The sequence below is a fragment of the Anomalospiza imberbis genome, chromosome 6 (genome assembly GCF_031753505.1).
Source record: "Anomalospiza imberbis isolate Cuckoo-Finch-1a 21T00152 chromosome 6, ASM3175350v1, whole genome shotgun sequence".
Lineage (NCBI taxonomy): Eukaryota > Metazoa > Chordata > Aves > Passeriformes > Viduidae > Anomalospiza > Anomalospiza imberbis.
Window position 1 is genome coordinate 42280212 of NC_089686.1, and position 22212 is coordinate 42302423.

At 36.8% G+C, this 22212-nt stretch overlaps 1 protein-coding gene across 7 annotated transcripts in view; it reads left to right on the plus strand.

The window, feature by feature from the left end:
- The window catches only part of LRRC4C (leucine rich repeat containing 4C), a 486647-nt gene extending 467485 nt beyond the window's left edge, over positions 1 to 19162 (plus strand). For 5 of the 7 annotated variants that reach the window (XM_068193739.1, XM_068193735.1, XM_068193736.1 and 2 more), the window contains one exon: positions 16511 to 19162. In XM_068193739.1, the coding sequence (XP_068049840.1) occupies positions 16553 to 18469 (1917 nt within the window). In that variant the 5' untranslated portion in view covers positions 16511 to 16552 and the 3' untranslated portion in view covers positions 18470 to 19162. Of the gene's footprint in view, positions 1 to 15561; positions 15663 to 16510 lie in introns of all 7 variants that reach the window. The other 2 variants (XM_068193738.1, XM_068193742.1) reach the window with 1 other exon arrangement.
- Positions 19163 to 22212: the final 3050 nt, after the last annotated feature.

Sequence of the window (22212 nt, forward strand, 5' to 3'; positions counted from 1 at the left end):
AATTAAATTGAAAGGTGCCTTACTATGCTACTTTTATACATTAAGGAGGAACTATTAAGCTGTTTTGCTGACTTCAGTATACTGAAGTCTTGCTGGGCGGTGTTGTGTAGCTGCAGAAAACGTTCCCTCTTTAAACAGCTGTAAAGTATAATGAAAAAATTTTAATATGGCTTTGCTCTCTTCTTGTGGTTACCTATAGAGTGGACTTTAAATCTGGTATCTGCCACTGAACATTAATTTGTTACCTGTTACTAAGAAATGTTGCTCAGGGCAGTCTGGACAGCAGATACTGAATGTTAATAGATCACACCAAATGATGGTTACTCTGAGGAAGAGGTAAGATAATTCATGGCTGTTTCTCAACACCCGGTCTCACTCAGGACAAATGCCAAGGAAAAGACACTGTCTGGAACACACTTCTGCAAATACTGATAGAAAGATTATCAGTGTGCTTAGCTTACTGTTAGCTAAAGGATGTAGGGTACCAGTCTCTTCCCATTGGGTACCTAGATTTGTATCTCTCCTAAAAAGGATTAATTGCATCTGCTGAACAAAATGGAAAGTTACAAGAAGCTATTTTGTGAAATTTGTAAAAGAAAATTGTTCTCCCAATCTAATTCTACAGCAGTGTTCTAGTGCTGTTCTGACAGAAATAACTGTTCTTTAACATGATAGATGTGAATGAGAAATCCACTCCACTTGGAGTCAAATCCTTTTCCAAATATGTATTTTCCAAAATGCTAGGGAAGTTTGCCCTAATTGCTTTATGTCAAATTTGAGCATAGATATATAGCCCACTTTTCTAAAATTTTCCTTTGATTTCAGTTGAAGAGAGCAGCTTTCTGTATTTCTTGATATAACATGGTAAACTATAAAAAACCTGCTATGAGTCTCTCCAGAAATGCTTCAGTTTAAGTGGGAAATAAAGTAACTGAGATAGATAGATAGATAGATAGATGGATGGATGGATGGATGGATGGATGTTGTTTCTCAGTGAAGGATTTAAAACACGGGGAAACACCTAAATAAAAGTTAATATATAACTCTAAGCTATTAACATCTATTCGTCAATGTAAAACCTCTTAAATTTCATGTACACTAGACAACATTGTAAAGGAGATAAGAACCTCTCTTTCCTTCATGTGGATTATGTCTGCTATTTTTATTTCATAATTTTGCTTTCAACCCTACAATTTATTGCAATAAGGAAGAAAAAAAGAGAGAAAGGAAATACCTCATTATTCAGAAAAAGGAACGTTTATTTCTTGGGGACTAAACCAAGGTCCATTCTTAAGGTATGATTATTATTCTTTCAGCATTCCGCAATCAGAATTCTTTATTTCATGGTTAAAACAGTTAGTTTTGTCTTTACCATTCTAAGCCTACTTTATAAAAGTTTCATTTTCATAGCAGTTGGATGTCTGAACCTCTTGATATTCAAAAACCTATGAAATGATAAAATGGTTTGGGTTGGATGAGACCTTAGAGATCACCCAGTCCAACCCCTCTGCTGTGGGCAGAGACATCTGCAAGACCAGGTTACTCAAAGCCCCATCCAGTCTGGCCTTAGAAGAACTCCAGGAATGGGGCATCCACAACTTCTCTGGGCAACCTGTTCCAGTGCCTCACAGTAAAGAATTTATTCCTGATATCTGATCTATGTCTGCCTTCTTTCATTTTAAACCACTTTCTCACATTCTGTTACTGCATGCCCTTGTAAAAAGCCCCTCTCCAGCTTTCTTGTATGCCCCATTTAGGTATTGGAAGGCTGCTCTAAGGTGTCCCAAGAAAGCTTATTTTTCAAGAATGGATAAGTCTAGTTTAGAGGGTACAAAGAATCACAACCTTCAACTGCAATGAAAATCTTCTGGTTTCATTGACTTGAATGAAACAACTCCAGTTTATCCCATCTGGAAAATTGGACTAAGTTCAGACAATTTCCTAGAATTACAGAGAAAAATGTTGCCTTCACTCTACTGAAAAGGAAAAAAGATTATAAAGAGCAGCCACAGGAAAGTGTTATGTATATCACTTCCTTTCCCTATATATTTTTTTTCATCATTCCCTCCCAGCTAGTCATAGCTTAGATTTAGATCTATGGCTGCGGTGTTAGAGGAAATTCTTAAATCCGTGCATGTTCCTTATCTCTGATACGCAGCAGCTGTCCTGTCTTTCATGAAATCCTTCTGAGATTTAGATCCCAGTTCAGAAATCAGGTCTAGTAAAGGAAATCTCTGTGCTTCTGTGTGAAGAATGTGAGACAGAATTCCCTGAAGTCTTTGTGGTTCTAGTTGCTGTGATTACATTTTGTCACTTTCTGTGCTTTCTTAAGTACTGCACATATGAATAGCAATACGAAGAAAGAAATTTAGGGGCTTTTCTGGAGATGCTTGAACCCAAGTTTTAAAACCATTCTTGCAGATCAAAGGCAGACAATGACAGACAATTACTTGGTAATAGCTGCCACTAGGCATTCTTGCACAAGTGGATACATCTAGAAATAGGCAAAGAAATGTATTTGCCTATAAGCAGATAGCAAAATCCACTCTACAGTTAATTGTGTCATCTTCCAGTCTAAAAAGTCCACCATGTGATTCAGGTCTGCAGTCATCACAGTGTTGGGGCTATAAATGCTGTGTAACATTGATATTTAAATGCCAATTAGTAATTATATTTATCATTGCTTTTAGTAGCTCACAACTACATGGAACTGGTGTGAAATACTCTGGTGGGAGAGTGTCTGATGATGCCAAAAGTCTTCAGATACTTCACGGGAAGACCGCATTATCCATGTGCATTATAAGTGCTTACATGGGTGCCTGCTAATGACACTTAAGAAATATTTCATGTCCTGGTCCTCATGCATCTTTCTGGAGTAGGAAGAAGAATGCACAAGAATCCAGAAAATAATCTTGAGCCAGAGAGAACTAGATACATTAGCACTTTTGTCCTTCAACTGTATTTTTGATGTGCTCAGGCTAGAGGAACAGTTGGAATTCAAAAATTCAGAAAGTACTTTCTTGATAGAAAGCAAACAAGTGGCTTTTAAAAAATATTGTTGAGGTATCTTTAGGTGTATCAGGTATAGCTATGCATGTAGAATGCATAAGATTGAATGAAAACTTTACTAGATTTGTTGTGTTTTATTATTATCTTTAACTATTGACCAGATCATGTGTTGCCTGTAGTAACTCTGTATCTTTCAATGAACAGAATGAAAAAAATAAACTAAATTCAGTACTTGGGTCTTTATCAGTAATGTTCTCATTTTCTGAAAGCTATTTGTTACCAAAAGGTATGACAGCTGCTTTAAATCAGCTGCATTAATATATTGACATTTTTAAAATATTGTATTACTGTTTTTTTTTATAGCCAACTTCTATATATAGGAACTTTTTTTGAGCTGTCTCAGTTACTATTTTTTCCTTTTATATTCTCTGACAGTTTTAATTAAATGAAAATTACATTTTCATATCCCAGAAAACTATCCTAAAAGAATGTCATCAAAGACCTAGTGCTTACATCAGCAATAATCTGCAATTGGCACTATATAACAAATTCTCATTGATATACGGCATGGAGTCCTGACTCCACTGAAACCATATGCAAAACTCCCTTTGGTTTCTGTAGAAATAAATTTTTACCTATGATTATCTCTCATGGAATTGGTTAAAAATGCAAGTGTGTGGTGAGCTCATGCACATAGAATACTGTATCAGCATTTAAGAGTTTGAACAGTTGAACAAGCAGGTATCACTGCTGATACTGGGCACTAGAGCCTGTTGGTAACTTGAAGCAGATATACAGCACTGTAGCGAAAATTATTATCTGCTTAAGTATTACAAGCTAGCTTTCCTGGATCTGATATGACTTTCATATTGGTGTAATAATATTTTGAATTTGGCCAGTGATTTTGACAAGCAGCCTATAAGGAGTCTGTGTAGGGAAGATAATCCATTAAATAAAGGTGTATTCATCAATTTTAAAACCATGTCTATGTGAAAAGTAATCTATTATTTTTCTCTATAAGACTTCCTCTAGTATGAACTTCCATAGAGATAACATCTATTCTATCTTTATAATTTATGATTCTTGCATTTATAGGTTTTCTGGACAAAAATGGAATAACTCATATAATTTGCCACATTTTCTCACAAATTCCTTTAAAGCCTTGGATGTTCACCAAGCTTCATTCAAAGCTCTCTTTGTTAATCATAACTTGCTAGGCAGATGTATGTTATCAATTCTTGAATCAGATTACATTCTGAAGAGATATGCACTATGTCTTGGATACCTCAAGAAAATGCATTGGGATGGATGAGACAGGCTTTTGCTACTGTCATATTTCAGCACATATAGAAACACAATGCTCCAATATTAAGTTACTCCAGAATTAATTTAACATTTGAATAAAATTAAAACTGGTTAAAATAAAAATATATAATTATTTAATTTTGCCATGTTAAAGTGGTTGACACAGTTATAAAACCGGACCAAGTTCTGTCTCGTTATTTTTGCTTCCAGTTCCTGACTGAAGTAAGCTAGCTAAAGGATGTTTATTCCCTGTTAAGGTAAAATCCAAATGTGTGACCCTGTGATTATGCTCTATACAAAGATATTTGGGAGTTAATGAACTAATTATTGGAATCTAGAAATTAAAACTTTAGTAATTAGTCACTTCAGAGTGAAACTATTTTTGAAACATTATCTTTCAACAGTACTGTAATACTTGAAACAACATGAGTCCTTTACCAGGTCAGAAAGATCTGTTTGTTAGAGAAGAATTGACACGTGAGAGAATATAGCTAATGAAAATGAGATTTGTAGAGTTTATATCAGTCTGACCTCATGCCAGGGAAGGTCATGAGGCAGATTACCTTGAGTGCCATTATACAGCATGTATAGGACAAACAGGGGATCAGCCCAGCCAGGATGGATCTAGGAAAAGCAGGTCTTGCTTTGCTAACCTGATCTCCTTCTGTGACAAGGTGACCCACCTAGTGGGTGTGGGAAGGGCTGTGAATGCTGTCCTCCTGGAATTTGGTAAAGCCTTTGGCACTGTCTTCTGCAGCATATTCCTAGCTTCCCATGGTGTGGACAGGTGAACACTTCATTGGGTAAAAACCTGGCTGGGTAGCTGGGCACAGAGAGTGGTGCTGAATGGAGTTAAATCCAGTTGGTCTTCCCTTTTCTTCTTCTGAGGCTAGTTCTCTGAAGGTGAACTGTTGCTCTTTTTCAAGGGCTTTACATTCTCTTAGTTGGATGGCTCCAAATTATAATGAATGTCACATTTTGCCACTTATACAATCCTATGGAAGGAATTTTCTTTCAGCTTTTATCATTGTAGTAATTTTATCATTATCATTGTTGGAAGGATTGGACTGTGTCTCAAGTGATCCAGACTGATGTCTGTGCTTTGTTGTCTGGGTAGAAGAGACGTCCAATGAGTTTCAAGTAGGAGTAGCATTGTAAATTGCAGTTTCAAACTCCCAAAGTATTTCTTCAGATTTGCCATCTATAGTGTCAACAGCTTGCAGCAGATAACTTGGTAATACATATATTGCATCTGGCCAGTGTGGAATGTGAAGCTCACGCTTGCAAAGTGTCTTATATACACATCCTAAATTTTGGTAACTGATTCAATCTATTATTGCCTCAGTTTCTTCAGCTGTAAACAAGAATAATATTACCCTTTTCCCAGAGGCCTGTGAAGGTGTGTTTATGTTTGACAGCTAATTATGGCAATCCAGTGAGTGATGGATTGATGCCAAAAACTCCCACTGTGTACCAAGGGCCCTGGGGTCACTATAGTCATGCAATTCCAAACAACAGAACTCTCAGGTCAAAGTTTGTTGTTCAGGTCCAGGAAAATACTTGTAAGTAGTTGTTATAGTCCTCCTGAGACACCACATAGTTTCACTCTTAATTTTATTTCACTAGCTGCCTCCTAAAATGAATTGAAACATTCTCCCACTTGTGATATTTAAAGGTGTACAAATGCTGTGCACAAGAGAACCTGTGACCTGTTCATTGCCCAGCAGTGATAGAGCTGGTAATAATGTGCTTGCTATTCTGGCTGTACTGCACTTTGGTAACACCTAGGGCTTAATTGAAATACACCCTGACATTGGTTTTGTTCATGAAGCATAGAATGGACATAATTACTATGAATCTACTGAGGGATATTATGGCAAAATGTCGTATTACTAATTTTGGCTCCTCACTCTCTTTGGGGAAAAAAAAAATCAGAGATTTAAGTAAAAAACAATGTGTTGCAGTTTTACAGAAGTCTAAACCAAGTAATTTTCCAAAAAATTAACTTCTTATATTTCTCTGTACCTATTTTTTCTTTCAAAACACTATCACAGTAGGATAATTGCATTACCCCTAACAGTTTCATATTCCTTCATAATTAAATAAACAGCTTGTAAATTGGAGACCACAAAGTGCCTGTGTTCCACACTTACCTTAAGGGGTTTCCATAGTTACAAGGACAAGAAGTTTAACCATCATTTGCCATACTCAAGGCTATTTGCAGCCCTAACTTTTTAACTCATGTTTCTTTTTCTATTTGTTGCTTTGTTTATTAACAGAATGAGGGAGTAATTTGGACTCAGTTAGCCACTACAAATGCAATGATGCAAAATGGACTCTGGTGCTTTAGTGTGTTGTTAGCTGGGTATGTTTTTCCCAGAAGGTATTTTGAAATAATACATATTAACAATACAGCCTATGGTTTTCAAGGTTATGAAATACCTACCAAGCACTTCTCCAACTCAGCATCAAATAATTTGGCACTTAAAAGAGGAAAACAGGAAAACACTGTTCTTGACACATCATCATGGCATAAAAGTATTTAGGCAGATACTTATTTTAAATTATACTGCAAAAAAATAGTGATGCAGGTTTTCCATGGCTGCTTTAATATGATTTCCTTTCATCCCTCAGTCTCTTCTGTTTTACATAATACAAAGTGCATTTGGAAAAACTGCAGTTTCATGATACTGAAATGGACAATTCTCTGATTTGCTAATATCGAAGTAATCTTCAAATCTTTTAAAATTACTTTGGCTTTTACCAGGGTATCTCTGTTGCCAAACTGTAGAGAAGTATACAAAACTGCCACTGCATTGCATGTTCATCAAACTAAAATATTTTTGTCTTCTTGTTTATGTTATCTGCTGAGGTCCAGAGCTCAGCAAGGCTCAGAGGATGATGTGCATGTGTGACAAGATCATTCAGCATTGGCACATTATGTAGACAAGTGCAAATATTATAATTTAGGAAATTATGTTTTGGACTTTAAAAACTAGATTCCAGGTTTCTAAGGTTAGGCTGAAACTTTCTTAAGTGCACGTATATACTCTAATTGGTTTTTCTTTCTTTCTTTCTTTCTTTCTTTCTTTCTTTCTTTCTTTCTTTCTTTCTTTCTTTCTTTCTTCCTTTCTTCCTTTCCTTTCCTTTCCTTTCCTTTCCTTTCCTTTCCTTTCCTTTCCTTTCCTTTCCTTTCCTTTCCTTTCCTTTCCTTTCCTTTCCTTTCCTTTCCTTTCCTTTCCTTTCCTTTCCTTCCCTTCCCTTCCCTTCCCTTCCCTTCCCTTCCCTTCCCTTCCCTTCCCTTCCCTTCCCTTCCCTTCCCTTCCCTTCCCTTCCCTTCCCTTCCCTTCCCTTCCCTTCCCTTCCCTTCCCTTCCCTTCCCTTCCCTTCCCTTCCCTTCCCTTCCCTTCCCTTCCCTTCCCTTCCCTTCCCTTCCCTTCCCTTCCCTTCCCTTCCCTTCCCTTCCCTTCCCTTCCCTTCCCTTCCCTTTCTTTCCTTTCTTTCACTTCATTATACTGGCTACATTCGTATATGTATTCTTAGGTTGTTCTGACCTGACATTTCCCACATCTCTTTTTATCATTTGTGAGTAGAGAGAAAATTCTGAAAGTAATCAGGGCTAATACCTTGGATTCCACGAGCCTTGCACATTTTTGCCTTTCCATTTTTGAAAAGACACAAACTTTAATATTACATAAAGTAATAGATTTTTACCTACCAGTTTGAAATGTTCTAGTACATTTTAAAAAAGGATGTTAATGTACAATTTAATGTTTCCATGTAAAAGAATTGATAATATTCTACTGGACCAAAACTAGTTTGTTTGTAATAAAGTATCACTGTACTATGTCTAAATAGATGTTCAATCACTCCTAAAACCAAAAAAACCTGTAATATTTCAAAAAAAATGACCCCAATATGACAGGACTAAAACCTGCATTGTTTTAGACCAGTGCTTTAGAACAGCATGTAGTTTTTATTAAGGATTGTTTTTGTGCTAATTTTGTTGTGTTTTTCAGATGCCTTCCTAACATGAATCTGTGATTTCAGTTTGATAAGTAATGAAAAAACAATGAAGAAAGCATAGTTATAGAAATAGTGCAGTTTAATTTGCTCACTGAGATATTTCTGCCATAAGAGAGGAAAATCTTGAAGGTGCTTGTATGACTTCCTCTTATATCATGGTTGGCACATGAGGTGCCATGACAGACTTCTGTAATTAAGAGAATTTTATTATCAGGCTATTGTAAAATTTCTATTGTTCAGTTGCCTGTTTTCCCCTACATAAATATCTGCTCAGAAGGAAATACGAGATGAAACAAACAAAAAATGACAGAGAAAATGTATTTAATCAACTAAATTAGTGAATCAAAATGGAACTTCAGTAACCCAGGGGGATCAGTGATGAGGTAGAAAACCTTTTTACCTTTATGTAATTGGTTTGAATCAAGCCCAAGTCAATACAGGACAAAAGTTCCTAATGTCTATACGGGGTCTCAAGAAAATGAATCCAAATTGACTTTGAAAAGGGACTAGCTAAACTACATTACATCCTTTTATGGACACTCTTAATTGAAGTTACAGTGGCCTTGATTCAATTTAGCTTAAATTAAATTCTAAATAAGAATGTCCACACTAAGATTTAATGCAATAGAATTAACCCACTTAAAAGTTAATTCTAATTAAAATTCTAGAATGTTTCTGAGTGCATTAGAACTAAGCTGTATTGTGGTGGCTTTTATGAAAGACTTTTAGGTCATTGTGAATAGTTCATAGATTGCTCCTATTCATACCACTGTGAACAGTCTGAACAGAGAAGTTAGGATTGTTTTGTCCTCATCACCCTTGGCGTGACTCCGTGGAGTGACATCCAGGGAGAGGACAACAAAGAAATAATATCATTCCTCTTAAGATATCTAAGTTTGTCCTAAAGAAATATTCATTGCATATCATCTGATATTTTCTATGATTTTCCTGTGAAATTAGTTTTACTGAGGATAAAAACTGCAAATGATGCTTAAGAGAAAAATTATATTTATAAATAAAGAGAAATACCAGACTGATTGAGATTCAAACACTGTGAAATATCTTAATTTCTTGCTAAAATGCAAATACTTTTGCTTGGACTAATGTGCATTCAAATTCTCATTTTTAAAAGGTTAATTTCATATTCATTTCTTTTACCTCATATTAAAGAGAAAATTTTAAACCTTAGGAAGAAATGAGAGAGAAAACATGGAATTATGCTGGAAAATGAGGTGGGTGAAATAAAGCTGTTTTCTGTATAACAAAATTAAAGACAAGAAGAAAAAGGCAGACTGGGTCAAACTCACCCTTGATTGAACTCCCCTGAAATCAGTGGTGATTCAGGAGGATTGAATGTGTCCAATCACATTTAGGTCTTTCAGATCACCATCTTAGTGATTCAGTTGAATCTTAAAAGGCTTGCAGGAGAGAACTGGGAAGTATCTATGTTACAGCAATATCCACTCTGCCTCCTACACTTAAATGCTTCAAGGAGCCACAGAACTATGTCCCAGAGCAAAAGAGTGAAACATGCAAAGAGGAGAATAATTTGCATTGTGAGTGTTTTGATTTGTCTGTTCTCATGAGTAATCAGTTTGCATTGCAGGGCTGTCTATCTAGCCTGCTTTGGTCTCAACTGTATTTAACTAAAAAGAAAATAAAAAACAAATAGATAAAAACTGCGAGGTTTGGAAACCTCACAGGATTTTACACATTATTGCAATGGCTCCCTTAACTGTTGTTGAGACTTTTAAAGTCCTATAGCAGTGAAAAAGGAAAACTGATTTTTAACAATGTAGATAAAGTTACCCAGTTCTATAGTCATAGACATGGGGTTTCATAGTTTCATCTGTTCTAAAAAAGCCAAGCACCTCTGACAGAAGTCAATCCATGAAGAAATAAAAAATAAGATTAGGAAAAGGAAGATATGAGATCTACTGTAAACTATTTCACTGATTTTGCATGATGATGCATTGTAGATGTCTCTTAAGAGCATAGCATGTGTTCCTTTGTTAGTGACAAAAGCATCCCATGGAAAAAGAGAATGGTGTCATTGTATTGTGTACGGGCAGGGAACAGCATGCAAACTGCTTGCACTGCTCTCGAACTGAGAGCTCAAGTCCTTGAGGGTTCAGCCAGGTGGAAAGGTATTTCCAGAGAGAAAAGGGGGAGGTGAGGTGGGCAGGAGATTATGGTGAGTGAATCCCTGGCAATGTGGCTCCATCGGCCCAACCCTGCACAGCCATATGGGGACACACATGTGAGGCTTCTGGAGCATTTGCAGAGCAGATGTTGGTAGAGCATTTCTGACCCCGGTGGAACTCCCTGCCCACAGTTCAGTCTCTATTCTGGGACGAAGGCTAACCCTCGGGTGTTTCAGTACTTTGTGGAGCTAAAGCGTATTGTGTGCGTTTCTCTACACTGAAATTCCCTTGGCTGCTTCTGCTGCCATTGCTGCCAAAAGGGGATCAGTCTCAGGCTCTTGGAGCATTCAGAGTTCCTGAAAAGAGAGTCAAAATAGTTACTTCTGCATAAGGTCATCCTGGGATTTGGACCTATTTTTACTGCTGTACTCCAAGCTCTGTTCCATACAGAAATTATTTTCAATTCTCTCGTACTGAAGCTACCGGAAGAGACTTCCCAGCATAATTAGCTGCTTGATGCACCTAGCTCCTCTTCATATGTTTGGAAATCTGCTTTTTAATTTGCAACTGTAGAGTGGCTTGTTCTCTGAAAAAATGCAGGTATCATTGCAAAGGGTTTTTCCTTCAGAAAACCTCTTTAAAAGGGTGTGAGGTACAGCATACATAACTGTGCTATATGGAGTGAAGCAAAGATGCATTTTCTGAATGCATCCATATATTTGTCAACTTGAAAAAATTTGAAAAAAGTTATTTGAATGCTTCTCATCCTGAAATTTTCTGGGAAAGGCTGAGGGAGAGTTTTTGTGATTTAATAATTCTTCAGCTTAGACTTAACTGTGATGTATTTGTGATGATGTAATTTTACTGTGAGAGTTTAAATACCTGATACTTGATAAATTCTGTCTATATTTTCAATATAGAACATATAACATCACATCTCAATTTTTTTCATGGCAGTGGTATAGCATGAACCAAAATGTGCTAGATCATACTGTATCTTAAACCATATATTGGGATAAAGCCATGGCCTTTGCACTGCACAGCTCTGCTGCTGAAACTGTTATCATAGACCCACAAACAAGACAGAAAGGAAAGCATGAGTTGCCAACAGCAACTAAACTGCCAGTGATCCAGCTAAGGGTCACTGGAGCTTGGGGAAATATCTTTGCCACCTGCCATACCTCATTAGGCAGATCTTTGGAAATGGTGTGGAATTTCTCTTTTGTTATCAAAGACCCCCATTACGGGAAAATCCTTCAGCAATAAGAGGGAGCACAGTAACTTTCTCCTGGTAGTATAGCAAAGGGAGAACAAAGCACATCAGACCCAACAGACCCAAAGTCTAATTACAAAAAAGGAAAAAAAAAAAACAAAAAAAAAAAAAAAAAAAACAAAAGGAGGTAGAAGGCACTTCAGCATTCACATTTGGCTAAGTTACATTCAGTTGGGTAACTATGGCATCCTTCAGGCTGTCTCTAGGGAAAGCGGTACTGTGCATAACTGCAGAGGTAGATTAACTCTGTCATTCCATGCTTCATCTTCTGCACTGGATCTTAAGAGGGCACTGCTTTTAGCTCAGAGAAAAATGTGTAGTACATCGAGAGTAACAGGGAGTCAGATAAGCTATAGAGAGGAGAACATGCTTATCAAATGTCAATTTCCATAAAATGCTTTTTTATTTCTGCGCAAATGAAAAACCAAATGAACAGCTCTCCATATATATCTGGGAATGTCTTCATGGCCATAAAGGGAATATACATTACTGTGTTAAAAAATCAGATGATATATGCTGTGGTAATTAGAGCAGTGCCACAGATGATTTAAGGCCATGTTTGGAAACACATTTGATAATTGTACTGTGTCTGGGGAACCGACTGTGCAGTAAGGAAATTCTTAACATTTTAAACTAAATTTTTAGTCTATACAGCAGAGGGCACTAGTGATATTGAATTGACCATAGAGTTGCTATTTTCGTAGTAGAAAAATGAAAAAAAATTACTTAGAAGACAAAGAGGTGTCAACAAAGACTAAAGAAGCTGGTTGATGGTCTGTGTTCCATGTGTGGGCTTGTAAAGCTAAACCTTCAGGTGTCTCTAGCATAAATAGGAATTGAATAGCAAATTATTCTAGTACGGATCTCCAGATGGATCTTTATGTAAAGCCCATTAAAATATTTCCATAACACCCTTCAAGGCTCTAAATTAATTTTCCACTGTGATTTTGTGCTGGATATTTTTTCCAGGGTATTTCCAAGATATTAATAATGTAAAATTGCCCTGATATAAAATACCTGCACCAAGACTTCCTTAATATATAAGCTCTGAACTCTGGGAAACAACCAGTATAAGCAAAGGATCTTTTTACTACATTCTTCCAGCCACCAGGAATCTTACTGCCATATGTCAGCCTCATGCAAACCTCAGTAACTGGAGGTGAAGACTAGCAAGGTAATGCCCAGTATATTTTCTGCTGGTCATGGTCACTTTTTTGGGTTATCATCTCCTATGTACTTTAGCATCACCAAGTCCACTTAGTATGGTCATTTCCTGAAAACTGCATTTTGCTTCCTGTATTACCAAAGAACAGGAGAAAAATCAAGTAATATAAATAAGTCCAAAGTTAAATCAAATGGTGGCTGCGGAAGCTAAGATTGGCTTTCACTGGCTCCTGGAAAATGGTGCAGAGGTATGGCAATATAGATATTCTGTACTTATATATTAAGCAAGATATGGCTTAGACATAGAAAGATCAAACATACCAATACATGTGAAAACATATCTAGAACTTTGTATTCACGTATCACAAAACGGTGATACTGTCTTCAAAATTATAGACTTAGAGAAGCTATCAATTAGTCAGTAACCAAACTTGTATTTGACATATGCACAAATTTGAATTTTACAGAAACCCAATGGTATCAGATTTCCCTGAAGGTCTTTGATAGAGGGTTGTTCTGAGGCATATGTTTGATTGAGACATCCCTAGCACAGGACTAGGGAGAACAGTAAATGTAAAAGCCACAGGCGATTTCGACCTTTAGTTCAAGGAAAAAGCTGTTCTATGTGAATGATTCATTGTTTCAGTCAATAACCAAAAATAGGAAAGATATAGGGTATTTATCTTAAGAAGATAAAAGCATTTCTTTCAAAAATCTTTTTGCAACTGAGACATGGAAACATTTTGGTTTGGGTTAGACAACATTTACTGATCAGTCTCATAGCTGGAAAATTTATTTGTTGTAATGATGTACGCAAGTAAAATGATTTTTTTCCCCCATGGAGCGTATGTGTAGTGATGAAAAGGGAAGATTTTCTGGATGAAGAATTAGGTAAAGGAAATGTTGGGAGATACCCTCAAGTTCAAGTAATTGGAATAGGAGGAAAGTGCCTTGGAGTACTTGCAGCATGGCTTGGGATCATCAACTTCATTGAGGATAGAAAAGAGCAGCTGAAGGGACCTAGGTGCATACACAGCCTGATGTTGAGGGTGCTTGCCCTCCCATGGCCTTTCTTATTTCTCTGTACTTTTTTGTTCTACAAATGTTGTAGTTTTCCTGGTCCTTTAGGGAATCCAGGGTACAGGATTGAGACCAGACAATCACAAAAAGAAAGGCAGAGAAACTATGACATCCTACAAAGCAGGCCTGTAGTACTGCATTGGTCTGAGAAGATTCCTGTGCCTCTGCAAGCCCTATGTGCAGCCTTGTACACAAGGATAACTGGCAGCTCTGAAGGCAGACATAGCAGGCTGAGTTCCCACCCCAGTTTCAGTGAAGACAAAAATATTGCACCAGTACAATGGTAAAATAATTAGTTTGTTATGTTTCTGTGTCTCTTTTATTTCTTGTTAATGAAATTCATTATTCAGTCCAAGTCCTTAGGGTATAAGTTTTAGAAGAATTTTGAAAATGAGAAAGCTAAAAACAAATTACTTCACAAAAAAAAAAAAAAAGAAATTAAAAAAGGGTGACAAAAATGTGAATACAATCAAATTAACTATCACAGATGATGGTTAATTACTATTCAGCAGCAAAATTCATGGATCACAGGTCTTTACTAAGAACTCTAAAATTGATATTAGGCTCTAATACAATTCTTTTGACCTGTGAAAAACGACAGGTTTTTCTTCATAACTGTGTAAGAAAGATGGGAACTATGGCCTTTTCACCTGCCTTTTGAATGTAGTTTTACTGCAGTTGGACTTTTGCAAGCGAACTTGAATTTTAGTGGTTAGAGTGTTTCTCCATACATCCTGCTCAGCACCTCTGAAGAGATGAGTGACCTTGTGAGCCTGCAGTGAAAAAGGAAGGTGTGTAGAGCAGTGACCCCTCATCCAGTCTAGTACATTAACCTAAACCCATGAAGCTGATGTTCAGGAGTGCAGGTGTTGGCAGAGGGAAGGGATGGAGGGGTGGGAGCAGTAACATCTAACACTACAGCCACAGGGTTCTCCAGAGCCATGGGACAGAAGTGTAAGCTGCAGAGAGAGAAATTCAGTGACTTGCTCAAGGTTGCAAAACACATTAGTTTCATGAATCTTTCATAACAAGAATGATGTTTTATAAATAGCACATATAGAGAGATCAAACATACAGATGCAGCCCAGACTTTCTAGTTCCCTTCACAGTTTTTTAACCATTATATTGGCTTTCTCTGCAGTAAATTATTAAAAATGAGATGACAATACTTGCTAGCTCTGAACCCTTATAACAGACTTTTTAAAAATGCAGAAATGAATTATCAAAAACACATTGTCTGAATATATAATTAGAAAAAAAAAGTGTTTCATTAAGTGAATTGATGTGAGATTAAAGTTAATATATTTTCCTGGTTTGGTGCTTTTTTTGGTTGGGTTTTTTTTTTTTTTTTTTTTTTTTTTAAGAAAAGTCTTTATGTTTTACAAAAAATGACTCAATTTGGAGCCTGGAGTGGAAAACTGTTGCCTTATGGCATTTTGTTTTACTGAATATATAAGTACTATCCATCTGGGTTCTCTGGGTTATAAATATGCTTTAAGTTTTCTCTAATTTCTAAGACTTCACTTTTGGCTGATTTATAAGAAATTTCATTAATCTCAGCAACAGAGGAATCTTGAACTGAGCAGCAGATTGAAAATGAACTGAAGGCTGGGGACTATAAAAACTGCCACACATGAATCAGTACTGAAGTTGTTAAAATGGTAATGATAATTTGTAGTGTGAAGGTCTTTTTTTCCTTTGCAATAAGAATTTTTTGAGAGTTTTTTCAAGGTGTCAGTGAAACTGCCAACCCTGCAGCTACAGGGATATTTTTCAGCATTTAAATAAATGGCTATTCTCATTTCTGTGTTCAGTACACATTTGCTAATGAGTGTTTCTCTGCTGCTGGTGCCAAACAAAAGAATTGAAGGGAACATATCCATTAAATTGGATGATGCTCAGTATGTGTCTTGATTTTTTTTTTTTTTTTTTAATTCTTATAGGCAAGATCTTGCCCTGTCATCTGCATGACACTCAGTTTTAGACTTCTAGTTAAACTCTCATTCAGGAATCATGTTTGTATAGACAAAGAATTTTACCCATACCAGACAGGAGGGTCCATTTGTTTTCATATTATCTGTTGTCTTGTCTTGTAATGTGTAAAAAAGGTTAACACCTTGAATACACTGATGATTCCTATCTTAGTAGATTCCTATGTTACTAACTTTTGCCTTTTGAGATGCTTTTCCTTTCTTTCAACTCTCCCCTGAGTTACATTTCTCTTAGGTATTCATTGCGACTGAACTTCTTATCTGCCATCCACCTACGTACATTGTACATTGGAATGTGCAGGAGAACTAATGTATGGCTATTTCTTATCTCATTGCCAGTTGCAGCTGATATACATATCTGTACAGACAAAAAAAAAATATTAGAAATTCTCTACCTGTTCTCACTATCGAATTTCAAGAAATTGGTAGAGTTGACTGAAAGGACTTGAGAAATCTTTAAGACAGCACAATTATTTGAGATTATTTTAATGTTCTCCTCCTTTCTTCCTTTCTTTCAGACAATTCAAACTCCAGAAGGACCAACACCAAATAAATTATGAATGTTGAACAAGATGACCTTACATCCACAGCAGATAATGATAGGTCCTAGGTTTAACAGGGCCCTATTTGACCCCCTGCTTGTGGTGCTGTTGGCTCTTCAGCTTCTTGTGGTGGCTGGTCTAGTAAGGGCTCAAACTTGCCCTTCTGTCTGCTCCTGCAGCAACCAGTTCAGTAAAGTGATTTGTGTACGGAAAAATCTTAGAGACGTGCCAGACGGCATCTCCACCAACACTCGGCTACTCAATCTCCATGAGAACCAGATTCAAATCATTAAAGTTAATAGCTTCAAGCATCTGAGGCACCTAGAAATCCTGCAGCTCAGCAGGAATCACATCAGAACAATTGAAATAGGGGCTTTCAATGGTCTGGCCAATCTCAACACTTTGGAACTCTTTGACAATCGTCTGACCACTATCCCAAATGGGGCTTTTGTATACCTATCAAAACTGAAGGAACTGTGGTTGAGAAACAACCCCATTGAGAGCATCCCTTCTTATGCTTTTAACAGAATCCCTTCTCTCCGGAGGTTGGATTTGGGGGAATTGAAAAGGCTTTCATACATCTCAGAAGGTGCCTTTGAAGGTCTGTCCAACTTGAGGTATTTGAATCTTGCCATGTGCAATCTTCGAGAGATTCCTAACCTTACTCCACTTGTAAAACTGGATGAGTTAGATCTTTCTGGGAATCACCTGACTGCCATCCGGCCAGGTTCTTTCCAAGGGTTAATGCATCTTCAGAAATTGTGGATGATACAATCCCAGATTCAAGTGATAGAAAGGAATGCTTTTGATAACCTTCAGTCACTTGTAGAGATCAACCTGGCACACAACAATTTAACACTACTGCCTCATGACCTGTTCACACCGCTCCGCCTAGAAAGGATCCACTTGCATCACAATCCTTGGAACTGCAACTGTGATATCCTTTGGCTCAGCTGGTGGATTAAAGACAAGGCACCCTCCAACACTGCATGCTGTGCCCGTTGCCACACGCCCCCCAGTTTAAAAGGAAGGTACATTGGTGAGCTGGACCTGAATTACTTCACATGTTATGCTCCAGTCATAGTGGAGCCACCAGCAGACCTCAACGTCACAGAAGGCATGGCTGCAGAGATGAAATGCCGGGCATCGACCTCCCTGACCTCCGTATCTTGGATTACTCCAAATGGATCTGTAATGACGCATGGGGCATACAGAGTTCGGATTGCTGTGCTCAGTGATGGCACATTAAATTTTACCAAGGTAACTGTGCAAGACACGGGTTTGTACACATGCATGGTGAGTAACTCTGTTGGGAATACCACGGCTTCTGCCACGCTGAATGTGACTGCCCTGGATAACCCTGGTTACACGTACTTTTCAACCGTCACGGTAGAGACTGTGGAACCTTCTCAGGATGAGGCACAGACCACAGAGCAGGTTGGGCCCACACCAGTTACCAGCTGGGAAACCATTAACATGACAACCTCACTCACTCCACAGAGCACAAGATCAACAGAAAAAACGTTCACCATTCCTGTGACAGACGCAAACAACGGGATCCCAGGAATAGATGAGGTTATGAAGACTACCAAAATCATAATTGGTTGTTTTGTGGCTATCACTCTCATGGCTGCTGTGATGCTGGTAATTTTCTACAAAATGAGGAAACAGCATCACCGGCAAAACCATCATGCTCCAACACGGACTGTAGAGATCATTAATGTGGATGATGAGCTTACAGGTGACACACCCATAGAGAGTCATTTGCCCATGCCAGCAATAGAGCATGAGCACTTAAATCACTATAACTCTTATAAATCTCCTTTCAACCACACAACAACAATTAACACAATAAATTCAATACACAGTTCAGTGCATGAACCGTTATTGATCCGAATGAACTCGAAAGACAATGTTCAAGAGACTCAAATCTAAGACATTTATGACATTAAGGGGTGGGGTGGGGGGACAACAAAAGATGGTTTATAAAACAAATGACACAAATGACTGGGCTAAATCTACTGTTTCAAAAGTGTCTTTACAAAGAAAAAGAAATTTATTTATTAAAAATTCTATTGTGATCTAAAGCAGACAAAATTATGTGTATTCCTCAGAACCTGTTTTTGCTGCAGTTATTTACCCTCCTCTTTCCCGTTTTCCTGCCCAACCTACCCTGACTCCCATTTGCCATATTTTTCATAGGAGATCTTGATTCCCTAAAAGAACTGATCTAGGAAATTTTGTAAGAATTCTGTTACACTTTGGGAATTTTTATGGTGAATTCTAGTGGTGAGATTCGGTCTATTTTGTCACTTTCTCTTTTTTCTTTTGTTTTCTCATGCCCTTTTTGAAATTATTCAACAGAGAATGGAGTAATAACAGTAACTTTGCAAGTGAGAAAAACAAGTAAACCTTTTTTTTCTCCATGTAATGATTTGCTCTGTATTTACAAAAAGCACCATTCTGTGAAAAAAATGGGAAAAAAAAAGTAAAAAAAAAATCAAACCAAAAATTAATTTACTTGTGAAAGCCTATAAAACCCATGATCTTTTAAGCAATTCTAGAACCAGAATTTGTAGTTCAAACACTAAACTAAGATTATAAATAAAATATTGGTTTTTTTCTGTACTTGGATATAGCTCATTCTTAGTGTGGCTTTAAACATCAAAAATTTATTAAAATCCTTATGATAATCTGCTCTGATAGTCCAAAACACAATCACCTTAAAGAGAATAATTAAACCATTTTGGATCATTACTGAAGGTTATCACAGTTTTCATTTTAGTTTATGAAAACAACATACTGGCAAAAAAGGGTGCTTGATTTCTAATGCAAGACTGAGATGGTTCCTTCTAACGGTGTTTGCAATTATCTCTATTATATCACAAGATGCTTTTCACAATGCCAGTAAAGTTTTGCAAGGAACTTCAGTTGTCTCTGAATTTATTAGACAAAACTGAATTTTTTTTCTGTTTTTTTTTTTATTATTTATAACTGTCAATGAGAAAATTCATCTTTATCTCAAAGCTAGTGGTTTCCAGTTCAGTTGTTCTGGGACTTTTAGGCGCAAATATGAAAGAAGCTTAGCCATTATAATACCTGTAATAAGAGCTGTATCCCTATGTGCAAAATCAAATCAACATGCTGTTCATGGAGTAAATCAAAGGAAGAAATCTGAGGAATTGGGTTTAAAGAAGAGAAAGAACAAAGTCAGACAAATCAGAGGATATTTTAAGTCACTGTAATTTACATGACAATTAGACTCCCTGTAGAGTACCCAGTTTCCATTAAATTAAACTCAGACTCATGTACCAATGGGAAATGCATACCTTTTGCCTTTCTGTTTATATACTTTCTCTGGATTTAGCTTATTGGTATAGGACTGGTGTATACTGTTCTTGCTGAAAGCTAAAAAGAAGGTTTTCCATAAGAAAACACACTTCAAGACATTGTGTTTTTCCAAGCAGAATTTCTGCCAAATTCAACTTTATGCATTAGCAGCTGAACAGAAGCATTTTTAGATTATTCAAATTAGGGGAAAAAAAGGAATCTCATATATATTTCCGAATGTCTTTTCACCTGTTTTCTTTCTTAACCACCCTTACTGAGGGTTTATGGGGCCTTGTGCCAGGTTAATAAAATTCTTAGCAAAATCTGTTTGGATCCTTCTAGTATGGAGCAGCATGCAGGATGAAGACCCCACTGAAAAATATACTTATATTCTGTAAGTTTGAGATGGAATTCTGATAGGTTAAGGAAGTAAACATCTCCTGTTGGATGCACAGTTTCAAGGTTGCAAGTGAATGTTGTAGTACAAAGGCCTGATTTAAAGAGGACACAGTGAAGATAGGTGACAATGAATCACACCCTGCAAGGAGTCTGATAAGTGTAATACCGAATGAAACCCAAAGTTCTATAACAATCTCTAAGAAACATTTGGCAAGGCATTATCCTTTGATGTGCTACATGAAAAATAATATCTACTCAAAGGGAATTTTAATAGAGGGCAAAGATGGACTTGAATGTAAAATATTGCAGCTGTGATTCTTAGGCTTGCCTGCTTCTTCAAAGTGCAATTGAGTATTTAATTGGTGATTTCTTTTAAGCATTCTGATAGATTCTGTACAAAACTACTACAGTTACACATTCCTATGTGTTATTTACCCACCTGGCTAGGAACAGTCTGTCCAATACTAATCTGAAAATCGAAAAAAAATCCATTCAGGAAACCTAAATCTGGACTATTTAAATCTGTAATTAATGGGTTTATGTTAACAAATTATGGCTACTCTAACCACTATTTGTGAAAGCAGTTATGGTCAACATGGTTTTATAAACACATAGTATTTTACTAACCCCTGAAGTAGGTTAGTAGGAGGCCTGTAAGAAAACAGGTATAGTTATTGTCAAGTACAATACTGGATCAGTGACAATCTTTTTGATCCTTTTTGCAGTAATACAAAATAATATCAGTGACTATTTTAAGCAATATATTCATTCTAACTGAGTGTTAATCCTGTTTTATTGGCTAATCAAAAAACCAGATATTCCTGCTTGCTCATAATAAGCATAAAGGGAAAGCATTGGGGTGTGTTTGGTTGGGTAAGTATATATCTGTTACATGTCAGTCATATTCGTTATGATTTTCCCGTCATGTTCCCTATCCTTCTTGGAACCACAGATGTTATTTCCGATTCCTTCCTACTTCTACAAAACACTCAGTACTTTTGCAGGTGAATTTAATAGGTGAGTTAGAAAAGATCAGTTTAAATTATGAACTGAGCTCTGTAATAAAGTGAAGGGAGTGCCGTGCTCCCTTGTTTTTATGCTCAAATCACATGCCTGCTTTGCCTGCTGTTACTGCTCCAGAGACCACAATGTTAAGAAAGAAGCCTCTATCTCCTGTATGACAGACCATAACTGACAGAAAGTTCTAATGACATTTCTCTTGCAGGTGACCACATTGTGTGTGATGTAAAGCAATTGTGCAAAAACAATTGTGTAATTGATTACGATCTATCGCTTTCTAGTGGGCTCATGAGAAATGATGAATTGTTCTTCAGTTCATTTGATGGAATTTGAAGATGTTTATCTGCTGTCCTGTACAAACAGAAATTGCAAAGCATTTTCTTTCTGGAATTTTCATCAAGTCTTGCAAATCTTGTCATATGCAGAACTAACACGTGTAAAAGCAAACCACTTCATTTCCATTCAATTCATCATAGAAGATGGACATTTATTTTCCTTCCAAAAGGGCTAAATGTATGAAAAATAATAGATTATTGTATTTTTTGCTAAAATATTCTAACACATTAAAAACTATATTTAATCGTTTCAAGATTCCCTGTCCCCACTGACACAGGTCAATCACAGAATTAGAGAAAAAACAAGTAAATTAATATTATACTTTGTTATACCAGCTTTGTAGTCTTATGAAAATGTTTCATAACAGCTGTTACAAGTTTTTATGAGTCAGGTATGGCCTGACACAAGTGTAGTCTTTTCAATGAGGGGCATGGAAAATCTCTTCATCTTTTTCACCCCTCTCTAAAGGTTATATCCCATTTTTACATGACCTAAATACATAATTTTTGAAATTCTTGCTGGTTTTTTTTTTTTAAGTCCAGGAGGTGAAGGTCGAAGGATTATTAGGAGCTACCTTGCAATTTCATACCAAA